Raw genomic sequence first — 18682 nt, forward strand, 5'->3', positions numbered from 1 at the left:
CCCATTTGAATTCCCGAAGCATCTCTGTAATACTTGCGTGTTGTTGGAATCTACCAGTGACAAATCTAGCAGCCCGCCTTCGGACTACTTCGAAGTCTTCTTTCATTCCGACCTGGTGCGGATCCCAAACGCTAGAACAGTACTCAACAATGGATCGCACTAGTGTCCTATATGAGCGATCCCTTACACATGAATTACACTTTACTAAAATTCTCCTACTACAATCATTACATCCTCATTCCATTTCATACCTCTATGCAACTTTAGGCCTAGATATTTAATCGACGTTAACAGTCGGCAGAGTGGCACTGTCTCAAAAGCTTTAGGGAAATCTAGGTTCAAAATGGTTCAAATGTCTCTAAGCAATATGGGACTTAACATCTGAGGTCATCAGTCGCCTAGACTTAGAACTACTGAAACCGAACTAACCTAAGGACATCTCACACATCCATGCCCGAGGCAGGATTCGAACCTGCGACCGTAGCGGTCGCGCGGTTCTAGACTAAAGCGAGTAGAGCTGCTCGGCGACAGCGGCCGGCCGGAAATCTAGGAATGTGGAATTAGCCTATTGCCCTTCATACATAATTTGTAGAATGTCATGTGACAAAAGTGCAATCTGAGTTTAGCACGAGCGTTGCTAACATCGACGTTCGCAATTTACGGTGAATTTAATTACCTGAGGCAATTGTATACGGACCTAATTTAGTGTACAAGTCGTGTGCACATGTAGTTAGTAGTTGGTGTCGTTCAAAGATTACGATTTCTCATGATGACAGCCAACGTGAAACAGCAACAATCAGCATACTCGTACCTCGTTTTCGAGGCACCTCGTAAAATCCTCAACAGCATTCTAGCAAAAAATTTAGTAACTTAGAGATGCAACATATTTTCAGTGCACTGCATATTGTTCAGAACTTGACATCACTGTGCTAAATGAAAAGTTTTATCGACTTGATTTCAACTGCTATAATTTATTAATCTGCTGTCGTAGCCACATGTATACGATGCTGACGGTCTGAATTTTATATTCCACCATTTGTCGTGCAATTTGTCAACTACATTCAAAGAAGTAACCTAACCCACCCCCCCCCCCCCCCGGTCTCCCTCTCTCTCTCTCTCTCTCTCTCTCTCTCTCTCTCTCTCTCTCTCTCGCAAACGCACAAACACACACACTCACACACGTTCATTTTCTTGTTCTTTTAACAAATAACAATTCATAACAATTCGTGTGTGTCTGTCTAGGGACTCGCCAGATCCTTCTCTTAACCTACGAGGATAAAGTCATAAGCTTGGCAAAAAGAAACGCAACACACCAAATCACTTCTTTCAAACACCTACTTATTTCTGAACATCATTTTTATTGGGATCGTCGGATATGATCCAGCGATATTCCAATCTTTTTTTTTCTTTTTCTTTTGCAGCGGAAAAAAATTTGCTTCCAACCACGCAAAATATTCGTTTACACATTTTTTGACTGTACTAAACTGAAAGCATCACAAGAAATCAATCCTATGGCAAAATTGTGTGTGGGAAACTATTTCACAATCAAGTTTGTCCAGCTTTAACACTGTAGCGGCCGATGTGGTGCAAGGTCACTTACTTGGTGCCAGACTAAGCTACTTCCTGCTCGCTAATCTTGGCCATTTCCTGTTCTACTCGGTATGCAAATTATCTAACCATACTTGCATAGTAAGAACGTTTTCCAAATACATAGTTTACCATGAAGATTTTCTGCGAGTCCTATAAAACAATCACCATCAGTTTTGTGAAAGACCCCTTTGTTTGAAGTATACCTTTGTCTGCACAGTGTGGTAGCAGCGCGGCCCCTCTCGGCGGACGTTCAAGTCCTCCCTTGGGCATGGGTGTGTGTGTTGTTCTTAGCGTAAGTTAGTTTAAGTTAGTTTCAGCAGTGTGTAAGTCTAGGGACCGATGACCTCAGCAGTTTGGTCCCTTAGGAATTCACATACATTTGAACATTTTTTTGTGATAGTAGATCCAAGTTTCGCATACAGAAGTTCTGTGTAGTACCCCTCAACTTTTCAGACCATTATTTTCAAGTCACCTTCCTGTATTCATTTCAGTTTGGAGTTAGCAACAGCGATGGACATGGCACATTCAGTTTCTTCATTCAGGATATTTTGTAGCTGTTTATACGAGATACCTACTTTCTCCACAGCCTCACTAATTATAATACGACAGTCTTCTATTACGCTACCTTGAATTTTATGGGCCATTTCTCGAAAGAAAATCTCAGCTCGGCATCCGGAACGTTTCTGTACAACATCCGCATGAATTTACCTCAACTTCGTTATACGTAGGCCATAATGCACATTTTTAGAGAACACTTTCTGCCACTATGCCTCACTAATGTTTGTATTTTTTTTTCAAACCCCGGCAGCAGGCTGCTTAATATACGAGCCAACTAACTACACTGCATTGTACCAGAGTGAGAAGTATGAAAAAAAAGAACCATTACGATAACCACGCTTGCAACAATCATGCCGCTTAGTAATCTTTTCCATTACACAGTAGTCGTTTACCTGCCTTACGAATCCTTCCTTGTAGATATGGATCACATTAGTCATACATAAAATGAAGAGTGGACACTGACGGTAGTATTAGTCCGTGAATCAATATTTCGGGAAAACTGCAACTCGCATTACTCTACTATATCTTTCCAGGCATTGCACCGTTTTGTGTACTCACCTTCCAGGAACAGGAAACTGTACGTGATAAACGTTATGTAAATAAGGCACATAATATCCAGTGAGAATCCAAACGCTTGAGACGTCGTTAGAAACATGTACCAAGCAGCCGTGTGTAAGTCCTGAAATGAGATGCATGTTACGGTCTTACATAATTTACACATTGAAAATGATCGCTTATAACACAAACAAGTTAAGTTTCTTTTACGCTACGGACATTATTCATTGGCCAACGGCTAACTGTGAAAGGAAACAGTGTTTTATGATGTAATGAAGCAATGGGACTGGTTACAGAATTTCTTCTAAAGCTAGAGGTGTACATTTTTGAGAACGTCACTAGATAATAGTAGTACGCCAATTTAAGTTGTTTAAGATACGTTATTCTTTCCATTTAGATTACCTGATGTTTGTCAAACTCCTCCTTGAGAATATTTTGGGCTCCATATGCTCTTATAGTCGTTAAGCCCTGAAGAGTTGCCAAGAGGTGCGTGAAGACTGGGCTCTTTGCTGCGAAAAAAGGACATATTCGTATAGAGGAGTCACAGCAGGTATAAAGGCATAGGAGGGTACTGATGGCTCAGTATTGCCAACAAGCTTATTCTGTTAGTGGATTATGTAGCATCACAATAAAAGAGAAATTATTCTTGTCGATAAGACGCTAAATTAGGCTATATGATCGAAGTGTGCTACAAGTGATTTCTAACTTCGCTTATATGTGGGCTGTGACATGAGCCTTCACTGAACTTTTTTTTACTATGTTGATACGACTTACGCAATACAATGAATTCTGATCATAGAAAAAAATGAAAAATCATGTGTCCCAGAACCCGTCAGCTCCTGTAAATGCAGAATTCGCTGGAACAGAGTAACAGCACAGATAAAATATTCAGACGTCATACTCACTCATTCCTTCCAAGCGCTTGATGTTCTTCGACGCCCTCAGATAAACCTTCCTAACGAACCAAAACAAGGCTCCCATAGCAACGATAGGTAGTATGTAAACCCAGTTGACAGACACGGCGACAATTAGAGATCCTAGGACGAGCATGATTATCTGAAACAAAAATAGCCACTGATGTCAAATCAGAAATTTATCTTCTTGTAAAATGCTTAGCAGACATATTTTCTTCTTTTTATATAGCGCTATAACAAGAAAGAGTATTTCAGAGCATCAACATCATCGATGAAAAAATTTGTGAGGAAATATACTTTCACGAATGATCTTGTAGTTCATTACTCCGTACCGAAAACCTGGTGATAGAAAGCTGAAACAACAATCATACTACAACATGTACGCATACTTTGCAATATTACTCTTACGTCTTCATATATCTGCTAAGCTCTGTACATCTGGCTTATTATTTACCTTCTTGTACATCTCCTTGTAAATAACATGGAGAATGAATTTCGTTTTTCAACTTCTATTGTTATTTCCAGGTATTATCATTTCCTTGTTTATATTATTATAACAATAGAAAATATTTTAAACGCGATGTGACCACAGAGTGGTAAGTATATTACGTAAGTTACCAGATACCTTGCACCATAGATCTATGGCTGACATTGATGACTTGAGGTCGTTTCAGATGTTGTGTTACTGATATGGTTGAAGGAAAAAAATTCAACACTGGAGGAGAGTTTGTGAGGAGGCTATTGACTATGAAAACATCACGAATAAGAAGCAAGTCAATTTCCTGATGGCACTTACCGTAACTGTATATTATAGGCACTGATTAGTTAAACAGTCTAACGGTACAAGCGCATTGCACACATGAATTCATACCTAGCTCTAGTCATCTAGGTTTTTAATTACTTGTACTACATCAATGTAATATAGATTCAGCAGGACTAATGAGTGCCAAAGTTTGTATTGTACCTGCGTTGGCTATAGAGGGTATTTCAAAAATACCTTACATGAGTAATGATAGCGACTTGACCGCCAGTTGTAAGTGGCCGGTAGTCGAGACGGCGATAACGGGGCAACAAAAGACGTGCGGCGTGATTTCGGTCGAGAGTTTGGCAATTCATCTCTTACAGATGTATGGGGCTCTGGGACATACTGATCTCGCAATACACAACTGGCCTCCTAGGTCGCCAGACGATACGGTATGTGACTTTTTCGTGAGGGGGTGAGGGCATTTATGTAAGATTTCGCCTCTTTGTCTCCCCTTCCAACAACTTTGGTGAACTGCTGCGTCACTTGGCTACAACACTGAATGCAATAACACGAAAGGTTCTCGCAAAAATATGCGACGAGTTTGACTGTCGTCTGCATATTTGGCGTGCGTCCAGTGAAGAGTACTTTAAAAACCTGTGAAAAATAAATGAAAACTTTGATGGTGAATGTAACTTTAAAAAGTACCAGAAGTTTACGCTTGCTTGCATGTAAAAGATATTCCTTTGAAGAATCATATGGTTCTTTTCAAAAGATATACCTCTGAAGCATCATATGGTTCTTTTCAAAAAAAGGAGTAGAAACGTTTACTGATAAATATGAGGTGGGAATAAAAACCATTTGAGACTTTATTTCTGTTTTATTAAGTGACCAAGTTTTTGCATCTATCTCTGTGCTGATCATGCCGAAGATTGCAGAAGAGATACTTTTAGGTGTCTTAAGTTCAGCTAAGGTCATCGGCATAAAGATGATAGCCACTATCAAATAAAGTAGATTAACAAAAATGAAAAAGTTTTGGCCCAAGAACGGAGCCCAGTGGGAGTCCCGCATATACATTTTGTCATTTTCACTTCTTCATACCTTACACGAAACTCATCATCCGTTTTTCAGAAAGCTGTCACATCACACATGTGTTGTCTGTGTTAAAAAAACTATTTACTTCTACAGAAGCTTAGTTAATGTAAACAATGGTCGTGGAAGTCTGCTGAAGTGATAATATCTGAATTTATTTATCGGATACATCGAGAAAATGAAACAATGTCATCAATTTCCTTACTGAAAATATTTTCAGCAGCTTGGAAGGATTACGAAAAATATTAAGCAAACAGTTATTCAAACAGAAAATCATTTAGTATACTGTCTCCGGTTTAATTACATTACACACTTCACTAACTTATCAGTTATAGCGTTTGACTTACTTGAGCAGCATCCAAAATTGCCTTTGGCAACAATTCGTCTATAGCTCCCATGTCTTTAGAGAAACGGTTCAGGATTCTACCTGAAATAAAATAGCCCTCATTAACATTAAGCAAAACGAACGAAACAGATTTCATGTCACTATTTCTGTAACGACATGAATACTTTTTTAAGTGTGCTTTAGACCATCTTCAGGCATGCCATTTATTGCTGTCATGGAAAAAATTGGGCACTGAACCTTGTAGCAAAATGAATACATTTAACCATGTCGCTTCCTTATTAAGGGCGATATCAGTTGCAGGTGATGTAATGTCTCCGTGTTGATATGGTGGAAGTTTATCGTGAGAGTATAAATGAAAGCAATGGAAATATTGCGAAAATAGTTTCGATCCATGGACCTAAGGTGCGAGGATCTATTGATAAGTCACATGAATTGCTGTCACAGTTACAAAGACTTTCTTATGCTTCATACTTGTTAACAAGTTTCACTTTTGCCACAATTTTATTCATTCACCCCCAATAAAGACATGAAGGATTAGGTTCTTGGTAGAAGTCTTAAGTCATTGATGTCACACATTTCATAGAAAAATAAAGGAACTAGCGTCTGCGACAAACTATTTTAAGCAACATAAAATGGGCTGCTATTCAAATAGAAACCGGGTTGAGGGACGTACATGAGGACTCACATATGAATGGTCAGACTTGTCACGTTGATACTGCTGTAATTTTTTGCAGCTCCTAGTTAAGGCCAATTAAAATCCATATACGAGATTTCAGTTGTTAACATGAAATGGCCTAAAAATGTCACGAAAATGGTTATTTTCTTGCATGGTGCTTGCAACTAAGAGATGGACACCCTGTGAATGTTCTACTGCCTGCTTTTAGGATATTTTCGTACAATAGATGCCAGCTGAAGTCATTTTGAAATAAGAGAAATGAAAACTTTATTTCTTCATGCATCATGATTTTCTTCCGTTTTGTGGGAACAAATCCCTCCTACTTCTACATTCTTGGCCAAGTTTCTGATTCAATAGCAGCAGCAATTATAGCTAACCCTGACAAAGAAGTAGAGACACTTCATGTTGCAACTAGTTTAACGAATTTATTTCAACCGCCAGACAGAAAAATTTTCCGTCAGTGGAAGGTGTTTTACAGTACATTAACAGAGAAATTTATTATGATCAGATCACTACAGTTTCCAGTCTACCACATGGCAATATTCTTAAGATGCAGTCGCTAGTACACTACCAGTTTTTCTCTCCCCACCTTCAAAATCTGATGAACTATGTGTGGCAGTCCTCAAAATAGGTCCGGATTCATTTCCAACTCAGGCCCAGTTTTTTCTAAAAGCACTGTCTGTGACCAGTAGAGCTGTCAGATGTCGTCCTTAAGTTTGTGTTCATGATGCACAAAAAAATATATTTTTCGAACAATGCATCATTATCTCTGTTTTGCGATAGTTGCGGAGAATAAAATTAATGTCCACGTGATCTGACGTTTTCCCGGCGTATTTCCAATTTGAACAGTTCTCGGATATCCGACCGGGTAGCGTCGTAATTTCGCCACAATATTTCGGCAGACATACATGCTGCCATCTTCAGGTGGTTCCTAACGAATGCTGGGCTTCCTCTCGGCGCCCTATATATACTAGTGGAGGGGGTAACGGCTAGTATATATAAGGCGCATATCAAGTACCTCTACGGGGAGGAAATGCTTCAACAGATGAAGATGCTGGACAAGCTGCGGAACAAAAAGGAGCGACTGCTGTGCTCACTTGCGTTCCTGCTTAGATGCCGAGACGTTAGTGTCGTGCCACCCTTCGCCAAGATAACTCACCACATAAGGACTGCAACGACCAGGCGCATCATGAGACGAGCCAGCTCAGCGCTGGTAGGAGAGAGAATTCATTATACTCGCCGCTGCCTACTTCGAAGAAACTGCTGGATGTCCATCTCAGGATATTTTCAGTTCTATCTCCCATATCATGGGAATGGGCTGACGCTGCCACCTGGACACAAGCAGACGGGGTACGAAGAAAAGCTACGAGTAAGCAGACATCGAAGTGTGAGCGTACTGTCATCACCCTTACCGGAAGAACGACCAATGACGCAGCAATGTCGGTGCTCGGGAAAGGACTCAACCGGTTGTGGACATTATAAGTAGTGTGTAGCAGGCCACCTACACTCTGCCAGCCAATGAAGTAGAAGAAATACGTCGTGAACTGTGCCGTGCGCTCACCAGGGCCGCACCACTGAAACAGAACATCTCGAAGGAGGAGAGAGCGGCCATCCGCGAGCTACGCAGCCATCCTGAGTTGGTGGTCTTGCCTTATGACAAAGGCAATGCTACAGTACTGCTCCTGCACTCAGAATATAAGAGAAAAATGTACGAACTTCTCGATGACGCAGCGCACAGAAGGATAGAAGGAGACCCGACAAGTCGCCTTCAAAAAGAACCGTTGAACTTCTTGTCAGTACCTTTGATGAAAAAACTGTCAAGAAACTTCGACCACGAAAGGCTGCACCGCCACGACTGTATGGGCTACCAAAGGTCCACAATGATGGGACACCTATGCGTCCAATAGCCAGCAACATAGGAGCAGCAACCTATGAACTGGCCCAACACCTGACGGGTCTCCTTAGTCCATTTGTGGGAAAATGCGAATACCACATCCGCAATTCCAACCGCTTTGTGCAACGTATACAAGAACTTCGGCTCCAGGATAGCAACTTTTTCGTGAGCTTCGACGTAGTGTCCCTCTTCACTAGGGTGCCACTGAAAGACTCCATCGATCTGATAAGCAAGAAATTCGACAACAAACCCAGAATCTACTATGTAGGAATCAACATGGATTCCGGAAACAGCGATCGTGTGAGACCCAACTCGCTTTATTTGTTCATGAGACCCAGAAAATATTAGATACAAGCTCCCAGGTAGATGCTATTTTTCTTGACTTCCGGAAGGCGTTCGATACAGTTCCGCACTGTCGCCTGATAAACAAAGTAAGAGCCTACGGAATATCAGATCAGCTGTGTGGCTGCATTGAAGAGTTTGTAGCAAACAGAACACAGCATGTTGTTATCAATGGAGAGACGTCTACAGACGTTAAAGTAACCTCTGGCGTGCCACAGGGGAGTGATATGGGACCATTGCTTTTCACAATATATATAAATGACCTAGTAGATAGTGTTGGAAGTCCCATGCGGCTTTTCGCGGATGATGCTGTAGTATACAGAGAAGTTGCAGCATTAGAAAATTGTAACGAAATGCAGGAAGATCTGCAGCGGATAGGTACTTGGTGCAGGGAGTGGCAACTGACCCTTAACATAGACAAATGTAATGTATTGCGAATATATAGAAAGAAGGATCCTTTATTGTATGATTATATGATAGCGGAACAAACACTGGTAGCAGTTACTTCTGTAAAATATCTGGGAGTATGCGTGCGGAACGATTTGAAGTGGAATGATCATATAAAATTAATTGTTGGTAAGGCGGGTACCAGGTTGAGATTCATTGGGAGAGTCCTTAGAAAATGTAGTCCATCAACAAAGGAGGTGGCTCATCAGTGTGGGATCCGTACCAGATCGGGTTGACGGAGGAGATAGAGAAGATCCAAAGAAGAGCGGCGCGCTTCGTCACAGGGTTATTTGGTAACCGTGATAGCGTTACGGAGATGTTTAACGAACTCAAGTGGCACACTCTGCAAGAGAGGCGCTCTGCATCGCGGTGTAGCTTGCTCGCCAGGTTTCGAGAGAGTGTGTTTCTGGATGAGGTATCGAATATATTGCTTCCCCCTACATATACCTCCCGAGGAGATCACGAATGTAAAATTAGAGAGATTAGAGTGCGCACGGAGGCTTTCAGACAGTCGTTCTTCCCGCGAACCATACGCGACTGGAACAGGAAAGGGAGGTAATGACAGTGGCACGTAAAGTGCCCTCCGCCACACACCGTTGGGTGGCTTGCGGAGTATAAATGTAGATGTAGATGTAGAAGGCTCTTTGAGTTCGTGCTCACCTCAACATACTTCTTGTTCGACGGAAATTATTATGAACAGACAGATGGCGTCGCCATGGGATGCCCGCTTTCACCGGTTGTAGCCAACTTTTTTATGGAGAATTTCGAGGAGAAGGCACTAGAACAAGCCAAACAAAAACCAACTTGTTTCTTCCGCTACGTGGATGACACGTTCGTTGTTTGGCCACATGGACGGGACAGCTTAAATGAATTTCTCGATCAACTCAACTCGCTGCACCCCAACATACAGTTCACGATGGAGGTGGAGCAGGATATTGCCCTACCGTTTCTTGACGTCCTGGTGAAACGGAAACCTGACGGCAAGCTGGGACACAGTGTATACAGAAAACCTACACACACCGTTTTGTACCTAAATGCCTTCAATTACCATCACAACTCAGAGAATGAAGACGTTTTGCGCACACTTGTTCACAGGGCGCGATCGATCTGCGATCAGGAGAGCCTTCCAGCAGAACTGCAGCACCTCGAGACAACATTTCGGAAAAATGGGTACAACCAGAAGCAAATAAGACACGCACTCAGACAGACTGCGCCAAGAGAACAAGAAGAAGAAACAAGAAGAACACAAGTCGTTGACGTGCATTCCGTTTGTCGGAAACACCTCAAGAAAAATCGGTAGAATCCTGGGGAAACACAATGTGAAATGTGTATTCCGACCCCCTGCAAAAACCTTGACTCTACTGGGTTCAGTGAAAGATGACCTAGGCCTTCGAAATCCAGGCGTTTATGAAATTCCCTGTCAGTGTGGAAAATATACATTGGGGAGACAGTTCGCACTGTAGAAGAGAGGTGCCGCTTACACAAGCGCCATATCGAATTACACCAGGCCACTAAATCAGCCGTGGCTGACCATTGTATAAAGATTGACCATACTATGGACTATGAAAAAACAAAAATACTCTGTCAATCCTCCTACTTCTGGGACTGGGTTACTAAAGAGGCCAACGAAATCAGACTACAGGACGATCTAAATAATAAAGACAGCGGCCTTCAACTTAGTCAGGCTTGGATCCCTGCACTGAGCCTGGAGAGAAAGATGCGGCCCCAGAGATCGAGGACCGCCCCCGACGGCGGCAGCAGGGAAGACTGCAGACCCCAGTTCAGACCCAGGCGCCGCCTCCCCCACCACCTCCAGTAGCCGCCGCGCCGGCCGCACCGAAGACACCAGGAGAGGTGGGAGGGGGTAACGGCTAGTATATATAGGGCGCCGAGTGGAACAGCACAGCATTCGTCAGGAACCACCTGACAATGGCACCGTGTACGTCTGCCGAAATATTGTGGATAAATTACGACGCTACCCGGTTGGATACCCGAGAACTGTTCAAAATGTCCACGTTTTGGAAACCTTATATTTATTTATTTATACTGTAAACCAAGTCGAAAGAATATTATACTGTCACAGTTTTGCAATAGTTGCGAGGAATAAAATTAATGTCCACATGTTGGAAACCTTGTATTTATTTGTGTATACTCTGTACGAATTTCGAAGAAAAATTATGCATAACATAACCGCCCCACGGCAGTTCAATCGGCACTTCAACGCCCATCTCACAAGACGCTGGAATACCGGCAAAAGAGCCACACACCGCACAGCGATCGAATTTACGGCTTTACGCTGAGCAGTTTCCGTGAAGAAACCATGCGAGAAATGTCACATTTTATAAATTTTTTCAGTAACTTCAGGATGATGCTGGCAACTGGTATTTAGTATGTGGATGTTCTGACGTTAACTATGAGTTTCACAAGAACCACGATAAGTTTCGATATGACAAGTCTGACCTTTGCCTCGTCAGCGCTAAAACAGTTTAATAATGTATGGAAGAATTATTTTACTTGCGGGATGTTGATGAAGAAACTAGAGACAGAAATCTGGTGCCGACACCTTCTTTTTTCATTTAATTAATTGTTCATTACCCATACTGTGAACAGGGTGCTTTACAATCTCCTTCTACTGTCCACATTTGCTTGCGAAGTAGAAATTACCGTTTTTTTTTCTTTATTTTCTCGTGTTGTTATTATGCTTACTGTGGTCACTAATATTACACAACTCTCTGATTCAATTTTCATTTGGATATTTAGAATTGTTTACCTTTTTCATACTGCAGAAAGAAAGCACTTTTACCTTAACCATAGCCTATTGTTAGCCTTTGTTCCATCTTTTTCTATACTATTACATATCACGCTTTACTATTGCTGAATGTACTATTACTAATAGTATTGCCGTTTACAGTTTTTAAATAAATGTACTACTAATATTATTACTACTATTACTACTACTGCTACCGCCACTATTGCTGCTACTACCGTATCCATTGCCTTGGTTGAGTGCAGCAGAGTTCATTAGCAACTTTACATACATTACCATGACTTTTGTTGTATCAGCCATCTTCACAATACTGTAAGTCTTATCCCAATATCGTCATTGTCTAGGCACTTCAAATTCGGAAAGGCACTTTCTTTATTGTTTCGAAATGGTAAGATGTTGGATAATGCAACCATCATCAGATCAACCATACTGTATGGTGTCAATACGCTGTCTGCTTCTCTTGAATACCATCATGCAGCCCGCCAAACGCAACCTCCCCATCCAACGGAGACATCACGATCAATGAGACATTGTGGATGGAGTTTGAGACAAACCCGGGACACAGCTGGGACCCTCAATAAGTACTATTGGTTGGGGAAATTGGGAAGATCTAAAGGCGAGCAGCGCACCTCAGCATAGGTTCGTTTAATAAGCGAGAAAGCGTCACCCAGATGCTCATCCAGCTCCAGTGGCAAACGCTGCAAGAGAGGTGTATATCGCGATGCCGCTTAAGTCGAGTTTCCGAGAGTGTACGTTCTTAGAAGAGCCAACCATTGTATTGGTTCCTCCTATAAATATCCCGCGAAAAGATTGCGAAAGCAAACTCTGAGAGATACGAGCTCACGCGGAGGTTTGCGACCGACCATTCCTCCCACAGATCATTCGAGAGTAAAACAAGTGTGGAAGTGACCGTGGTGCACGAATTACCCTCCACCACATACCATAAGGTGGCTTGAGGAATGTAGATGACAATGTAGAGCGCACACTCTGGTGATAGGCAACTGTTGGCTGCCACATCTCTCTTCCGTATGTTGACCAAAATACTGGTGAGGAGGTTTTTTTCCCACTATCACGGATACGCTAATATAATTTTAAGCAGAGGAGCGGGCTGCAAAATTCTGTTGGAACATCCTAAAATACAACGGTTTATTTGGCTGAAAACTGCAACCAACCCCTCATCAATAATTTGAAACGATTTACTAACCCGTTAGTCAAGTCTGAATCCATTGCAAGTTCATCAAGAGACTAACTTAATGCAGATAGCGCTGAAGTTATGAGGGTGCGAGTGGGGAGCGATTGATGCCATCAGTCCTCTGACTATTTCATGTGGCCCTGCAACAACTTCCTCTCCTGCGCAAACATCTTTATTCCAGAGTAGCACTTACATCCAATGTCCTCAATTATTTGTTGGATTTATTCCAATCTCTGCCTCCCGCTATAGTTTTTACCCTCTACAGCTCACTCTAGTTCTACGGAAGTTATTCTTTGATGTCTTAACACATGTCCTGTCATCGCGTCCCTTTTCTTGTCAATGTTCTCCATATATCCTTGCCGATTATGTGGAGAACCTCCTCACTTCTTATCTTATCTGTCCAGAAAATTTTTAGTATCCTTCTGTAGAACCACATCTCCAACACCTCGATTCTCTTCTTCTCCGGTTGTCGCATAGTTCAGTACATGATTCACTACCATACACGGCTGTGCTCCAGAAGCACATTCTAACAAAAATGTTCCTCAAATTAAAGCCTATTAATGATACTAGTAGATTTCTTTTCTACAGGAATGCCCTCACTGCCCGTCCTAAACTGAATTTTTCTCCTCCTTGCTTCGTCTGTCATATGTTATTTTGCATCCAAGGTAGCAGAATCTCTTTACGTCATGTACTTCGTGCTCCCCTATTTTAATGTTAAGTTTCTCACTAACGTCATTTCTGCTCATTACTTCCGTCCTTCTTCAGTTTACTTTCAGTTCATATCCATTTCGGTAGACTGTATATCGCTTCTGTATGTCCTGTAATTCCTCCTCGCTTTCCATGAAGATGGCAATATCACCAGCGAATCTTATTGCTGATGTTCCATCACCTTAATTGTAATACCTTTTTAAATTTTTTTCGTAACTACTTCTTCGATCAGTAGACTGAAAAGCAGGGAAGAAAGGCTGAATCCCTATTTACACCCGTTTTTAATACGATCTCTTCGTTTTTGGACTTCTATTCTTATTGTTTCTTCTTGGTTCTTATACATGCTTACCCTACAGCGTATACTACTTTTCTGAGAATTTCGAACATCAGGCACCATTTTACATTGTGGAATGCTTTCCTAGGTCGAAAAATCCTTCTTCCCTTATCAAGCGCAATGTCAGAGCTGCCTCTCTGGTACCTTTACCTATCCAAAAGGCAAGCTGCTGGTCACCTAAGAAACCCTCAATTTTCTTTTCCATTTTTCTATACAGCGTGGTCAGAAAGAGTCTGAAAAGTTTATAACGTGTAATAGTGTTACAGGGTAGGCTATGCTGAGAAATAATTATCAAGAAAAAAATTCATTGTGTTGCATCGTTTCCGAGTTAATTAGCATTAGAGTTAACCAATCAAGCCGTTGCGTGCACAAATTCAAGAGGCTCGCCAGATGCAGTTAGTGCCAGTTGTTCTCGTAGAATAGATGGTAGCGCACGAAACTGCTCAGTCTTTGGCTCCTTACTACCGTCCCATATCCAATCATTGTATCGCTGTCTTGTTCTGTTTCAGGAAACCGAACTAAGCCATTTGAACATTTGCGCGCGCAACTGCCTGATTAACAACGCTAATTAACTCGAAAACGATGCAATGTATCAATTTTTTTATTAACAATTATTTCTCTGCACAACCTACCCTAAAAATCCTAGCACGTTTTTCAGACTGTTTCTGACCACTTTTATATTATTATTGTCAGCAAGTTGGATCCATAAGCTCTTGTGCGATAATTCTCTCTTTTATGTGTCCCTGTTATCTTTGCAAATATGTGGATGATATTTTTTTCCGGAAGTCTGATGATATGTCTCCAATCCTATAGATTATACACACGAACTTGAATAATCGTTTGGTTGCCATTTCCCCCAACGATTTTAGAAGGAATGTTGTATGTGCCTTTTGCGTTATTTGAATGTAAATCTTCCAAAGCTCGGCCAAACTCTGACTAACACTGGATGTTCTAAGTCTTCCTAATCGACTTATATTTTTCTCATATCATGTCAGGAGAGAGATCCTCTCGTTCGTACAGCCCTTCAATGTATTCTTTCCATCTATCCACTCTCCCCTCTACGTTTAACAGTAGAATTCCTCCTGCACTTTTAACGTTGCCATCTTTGCTCACAATTTAACCGAAAGTTCTTTTGACCTCTCTGTAGGCTGAATCAGTCTTTCCGATGACCATTTATTTTTCGATGTCATCAAATTTTTCTTGCAGCCATTTCGCCTGAGCTTCCTTGCATTCGTTTTATTCCTGTTTGTGAATTTTCCTGAGCATTCTTATACTTCCTTCTTTCTTCGAACAGTTGAAGTTTTATTCCTGTTACTCAAGGATTCTTCGAAGTTATCTTCTTTATGCTTATATCTGTCTGTGCAATTTCAATGATTTCCCTTGTTCGATAAGTCCATTTCTGTTAAGCTGAACTGCCTACTTTGGTATTCGTTATCGTAGTATCTACAGCCTTAGACAACCTCAAATGCACATCACCATTTCTCTGTGCTTCAGTATCTCAAGGCTTTTCACGTTGATTCTTCCTGCCGATCTTCTCAAACTTCAAGCTGCTCTTCATTGTTACTAAATTGTAATCTGAGTATATCTGCTACTGGTCACGCCTTCCAATCCAGTATCTGATTTCGGAATCTCTGCCTCACTATGATGTGATCCAGCTGGGATCCCTCCATGCTTCCAGGTCTTTCCCAAGTATACCTCCTCTTCTCGTGGTTTTTGAACTGAGCATTCACTGTTACCAGCTGAAGTTTACTGCAGAATCCATTAGCCCTTTTCCTTTCTCATTCCCACTACCGAGCCCATATTCTCTCGTAGCACCAGCTTCAGTTCCTTCTTTCCCGACAGAGTTCCAGTCCCATATAACTGCTGGATTTTCAGTTCTTTTTTCATGCCGAGTTACCTGTTCAGTCCCTCATCTATTCTGTCTCTTCATTCTCTGCTTGTCAAAATGGCATGTATACCTGAACTTTTGTTGTTGGCGCTGGTTTGCTGTCGCTTCTGATGGGGGTAATCCTACTATTGAATTCAGTGAAACTCATTCTCTGCCCTACCTTCCTCTTCATAACCAATCCTATTCCCGTTATACCACTTTCTGCTGCTGTTGATATTGTCCCACATTCGTCTGACCAAAAATTTTTACCTTTCTTCCATTTCACTACACTGACCCTTCATTACACCTTTATTTAGCTTCTGCATTTCCTTTCTCACGTTTTATACCTTCACTACCACATTTCTGACTATACACACTCCAATTCGTGGAATGTTAGCCTTCCGTATGTTGCTTTTCTCATGGTCACCTTCCCCTTAACAATCTCCTCCCGGAAATCGCAATAGGGGACTAGTTCGGAATATTTTGCCAATGGAAAGATCAGCATCCACGACACTTCCTCATTTACAGGCCACAGGTTCTGTGGATACATGTTATGTGCCTTTAATGCACTGATTTCCATTGCCTTCTGCATCTTCATGCCGTTGAACATTATAGATTCTTCCCCCTTACAGGGCCAGTTTACCACCCCCAAGGGCAAGAGAGTATCCAGAACTTCTGTCCGCTCCTCCGTCGTCTTTGATAAGGCTGTCGGCATAGCTTGATGACTTCTTATGCCGGAGATCTTCGGCTGCCAGAGCTGATAGTTTTTATTCACAATTAAAGGCGACATGTGGGAGTGAATCCTGAACTCAGTACTTTTTGACTACTATTCGAAGACGCTACCCCTATACCACGGTGCTTGTTCAGTAAAACTCTGGGTTATAGAAAACTGCGCCAAATGCGCCATGAAGGAATCATTTTTACACGATCATAGAAACAATGTCTGTAAGCAGGAATTTTTATTTACAGTTAAGAAGAACCAAATCAACCGCTATAGAGCAGCAATAGACAGTGGATAAGGTAAAGTCATCCTGAATTAGCTCTTCCAAGCATTCAACACGATCTAGTGCCAGAACAGTATCGGACGTTAGCAATCTCTGTTGCGGAGGCGGGTAACGGAATTGAGAGTGCTAGACACGAAATGACGTGCGTTGTGTTATGGTGCAGCAGTTGCCGATGCGTTGCTTCCACGTAATAAAAGCAAAAGTGAAACTCTCAAAACACGGAGTATCCTTATAATTAAAATTTTTATAATGTGATTCTTAATTCTGTCCTAACAGAGATCACTAAAGCAACAGTGAATAAAATGTAATAGGACATTTTAATATTTTATAGATCAATTTTCACTTACCTGATGGGTTTAAATTGAAAAATCGCATGGGTGTTCGTAACAAATTCTTGAACATTGTATTGTGAAGCTGTTTGGAGCAGCTCATGCAGATATTATAAAACACAAAAGACCTAGTGAACGCTATTAAAAACAGTGCAGCAATGATTCCAATATAAATAAAAATGTAGGTGTCTGTGTCTAATATGTTGTCAATCCCTTGAATATTGACACCGTCTTCAGAACTAATTACAAGTATGTTCCCTCCGTCCGTTGTGCCATTGTTATTCTGCATCTCAATAATGCGCGCCAACCTTGCCTCTTCCTGCGTCGTCCTGTGGGAAAAAAAGTATATATTCACTGTTATTCTGATAAATAATCGATAGGAGTATCAAGTTCCATATAACTACATATTGATGAAGAAAGGGGTTACCGTTGGAGAGTGACGCAAAAATGATGTTCAGTGTCTAACATAATATGGTGCTGGAGGACAATCAATGCTATACTGATATTTGTAATACTGTAAGGAAGAGTCAAGATGTACTCTGACGTTGGATATACGCATTAAATAGTACGTTCCAGAAAAATATATGATCATTTCCACTGAACCTTGTTACAGCAGTTCACAGTATTTTAGGTAAAAAAATCATTTTTTATGTTAATTTCATTGCGGATAAGTGTTGCGGCTAGACAAAAGACATTTGACTGTTTACTCACCAGTACGAAATATAATAATCAGCGCCACTTGCCAATCCTTGTGCACAAATGAACATCAGCATTAAGATGAATAGGACGAAGTAGTTGGTCCCTGACGAGAAGTAGCCAATGTAGGGGGAAGTTTTGACGACGCCCTTGGTCGTTGCTTCCATCATGTCCGGTGCAGCCGCCTCCTCCTCTTCCTCTTCCTCTTCCAGTATGGAGCCGTGCCGTGAAGTCTTGCTCTTGAGGAAAAAAAGGCCACAATAGACAATCTCAAAATTAGTCTTATTTATTAACAAATACACACTTTCAGATACAACAGAAAGGATAACATAAATGTATCTTCTGCATCTACATATATACTCCGCTATCGCGTCGTCTATCAGCAAGTGTGTCCCACTTCAAACTTTCTATGAGATTTGTAACGCTCTCGCGATGGCTAAATGTACCAGTCACGAATCTTGCAGCTCTTCTTTGGACCTTCTCAATCTCTTGAATCAGACTGAACTGGTAAGGGTCCCATACAGACGAACAATACTCCAAGACTGGACGAACTAACGTATTGTAAGCTATTTCCTTTGTTGAATGACTGCATCGCTTCAGGATTCTACCAATAAACCGCAATCCAGAGT

At 41.5% G+C, this 18682-nt stretch overlaps 1 protein-coding gene across 1 annotated transcript in view; it reads right to left on the minus strand.

Annotated features, from left to right (window-relative positions):
- The window catches only part of LOC124594830 (ATP-binding cassette sub-family C member 4-like), a 270890-nt gene that overhangs the window by 32992 nt on the left and 219216 nt on the right, over positions 1–18682 (minus strand). The window contains exons 13-18 of the mRNA XM_047133278.1: positions 18069–18292; positions 17376–17686; positions 5799–5878; positions 3609–3759; positions 3106–3212; positions 2707–2827 (exon numbers count right to left, since the gene is read on the minus strand). Coding sequence (XP_046989234.1) covers positions 2707–2827; positions 3106–3212; positions 3609–3759; positions 5799–5878; positions 17376–17686; positions 18069–18292 — 994 coding nt within the window. The remainder of the gene's footprint in view (positions 1–2706; positions 2828–3105; positions 3213–3608; positions 3760–5798; positions 5879–17375; positions 17687–18068; positions 18293–18682) is intronic.

This window comes from Schistocerca americana, chromosome 2 (genome assembly GCF_021461395.2).
Source record: "Schistocerca americana isolate TAMUIC-IGC-003095 chromosome 2, iqSchAmer2.1, whole genome shotgun sequence".
Classification (NCBI taxonomy): Eukaryota; Metazoa; Arthropoda; class Insecta; order Orthoptera; family Acrididae; genus Schistocerca; species Schistocerca americana.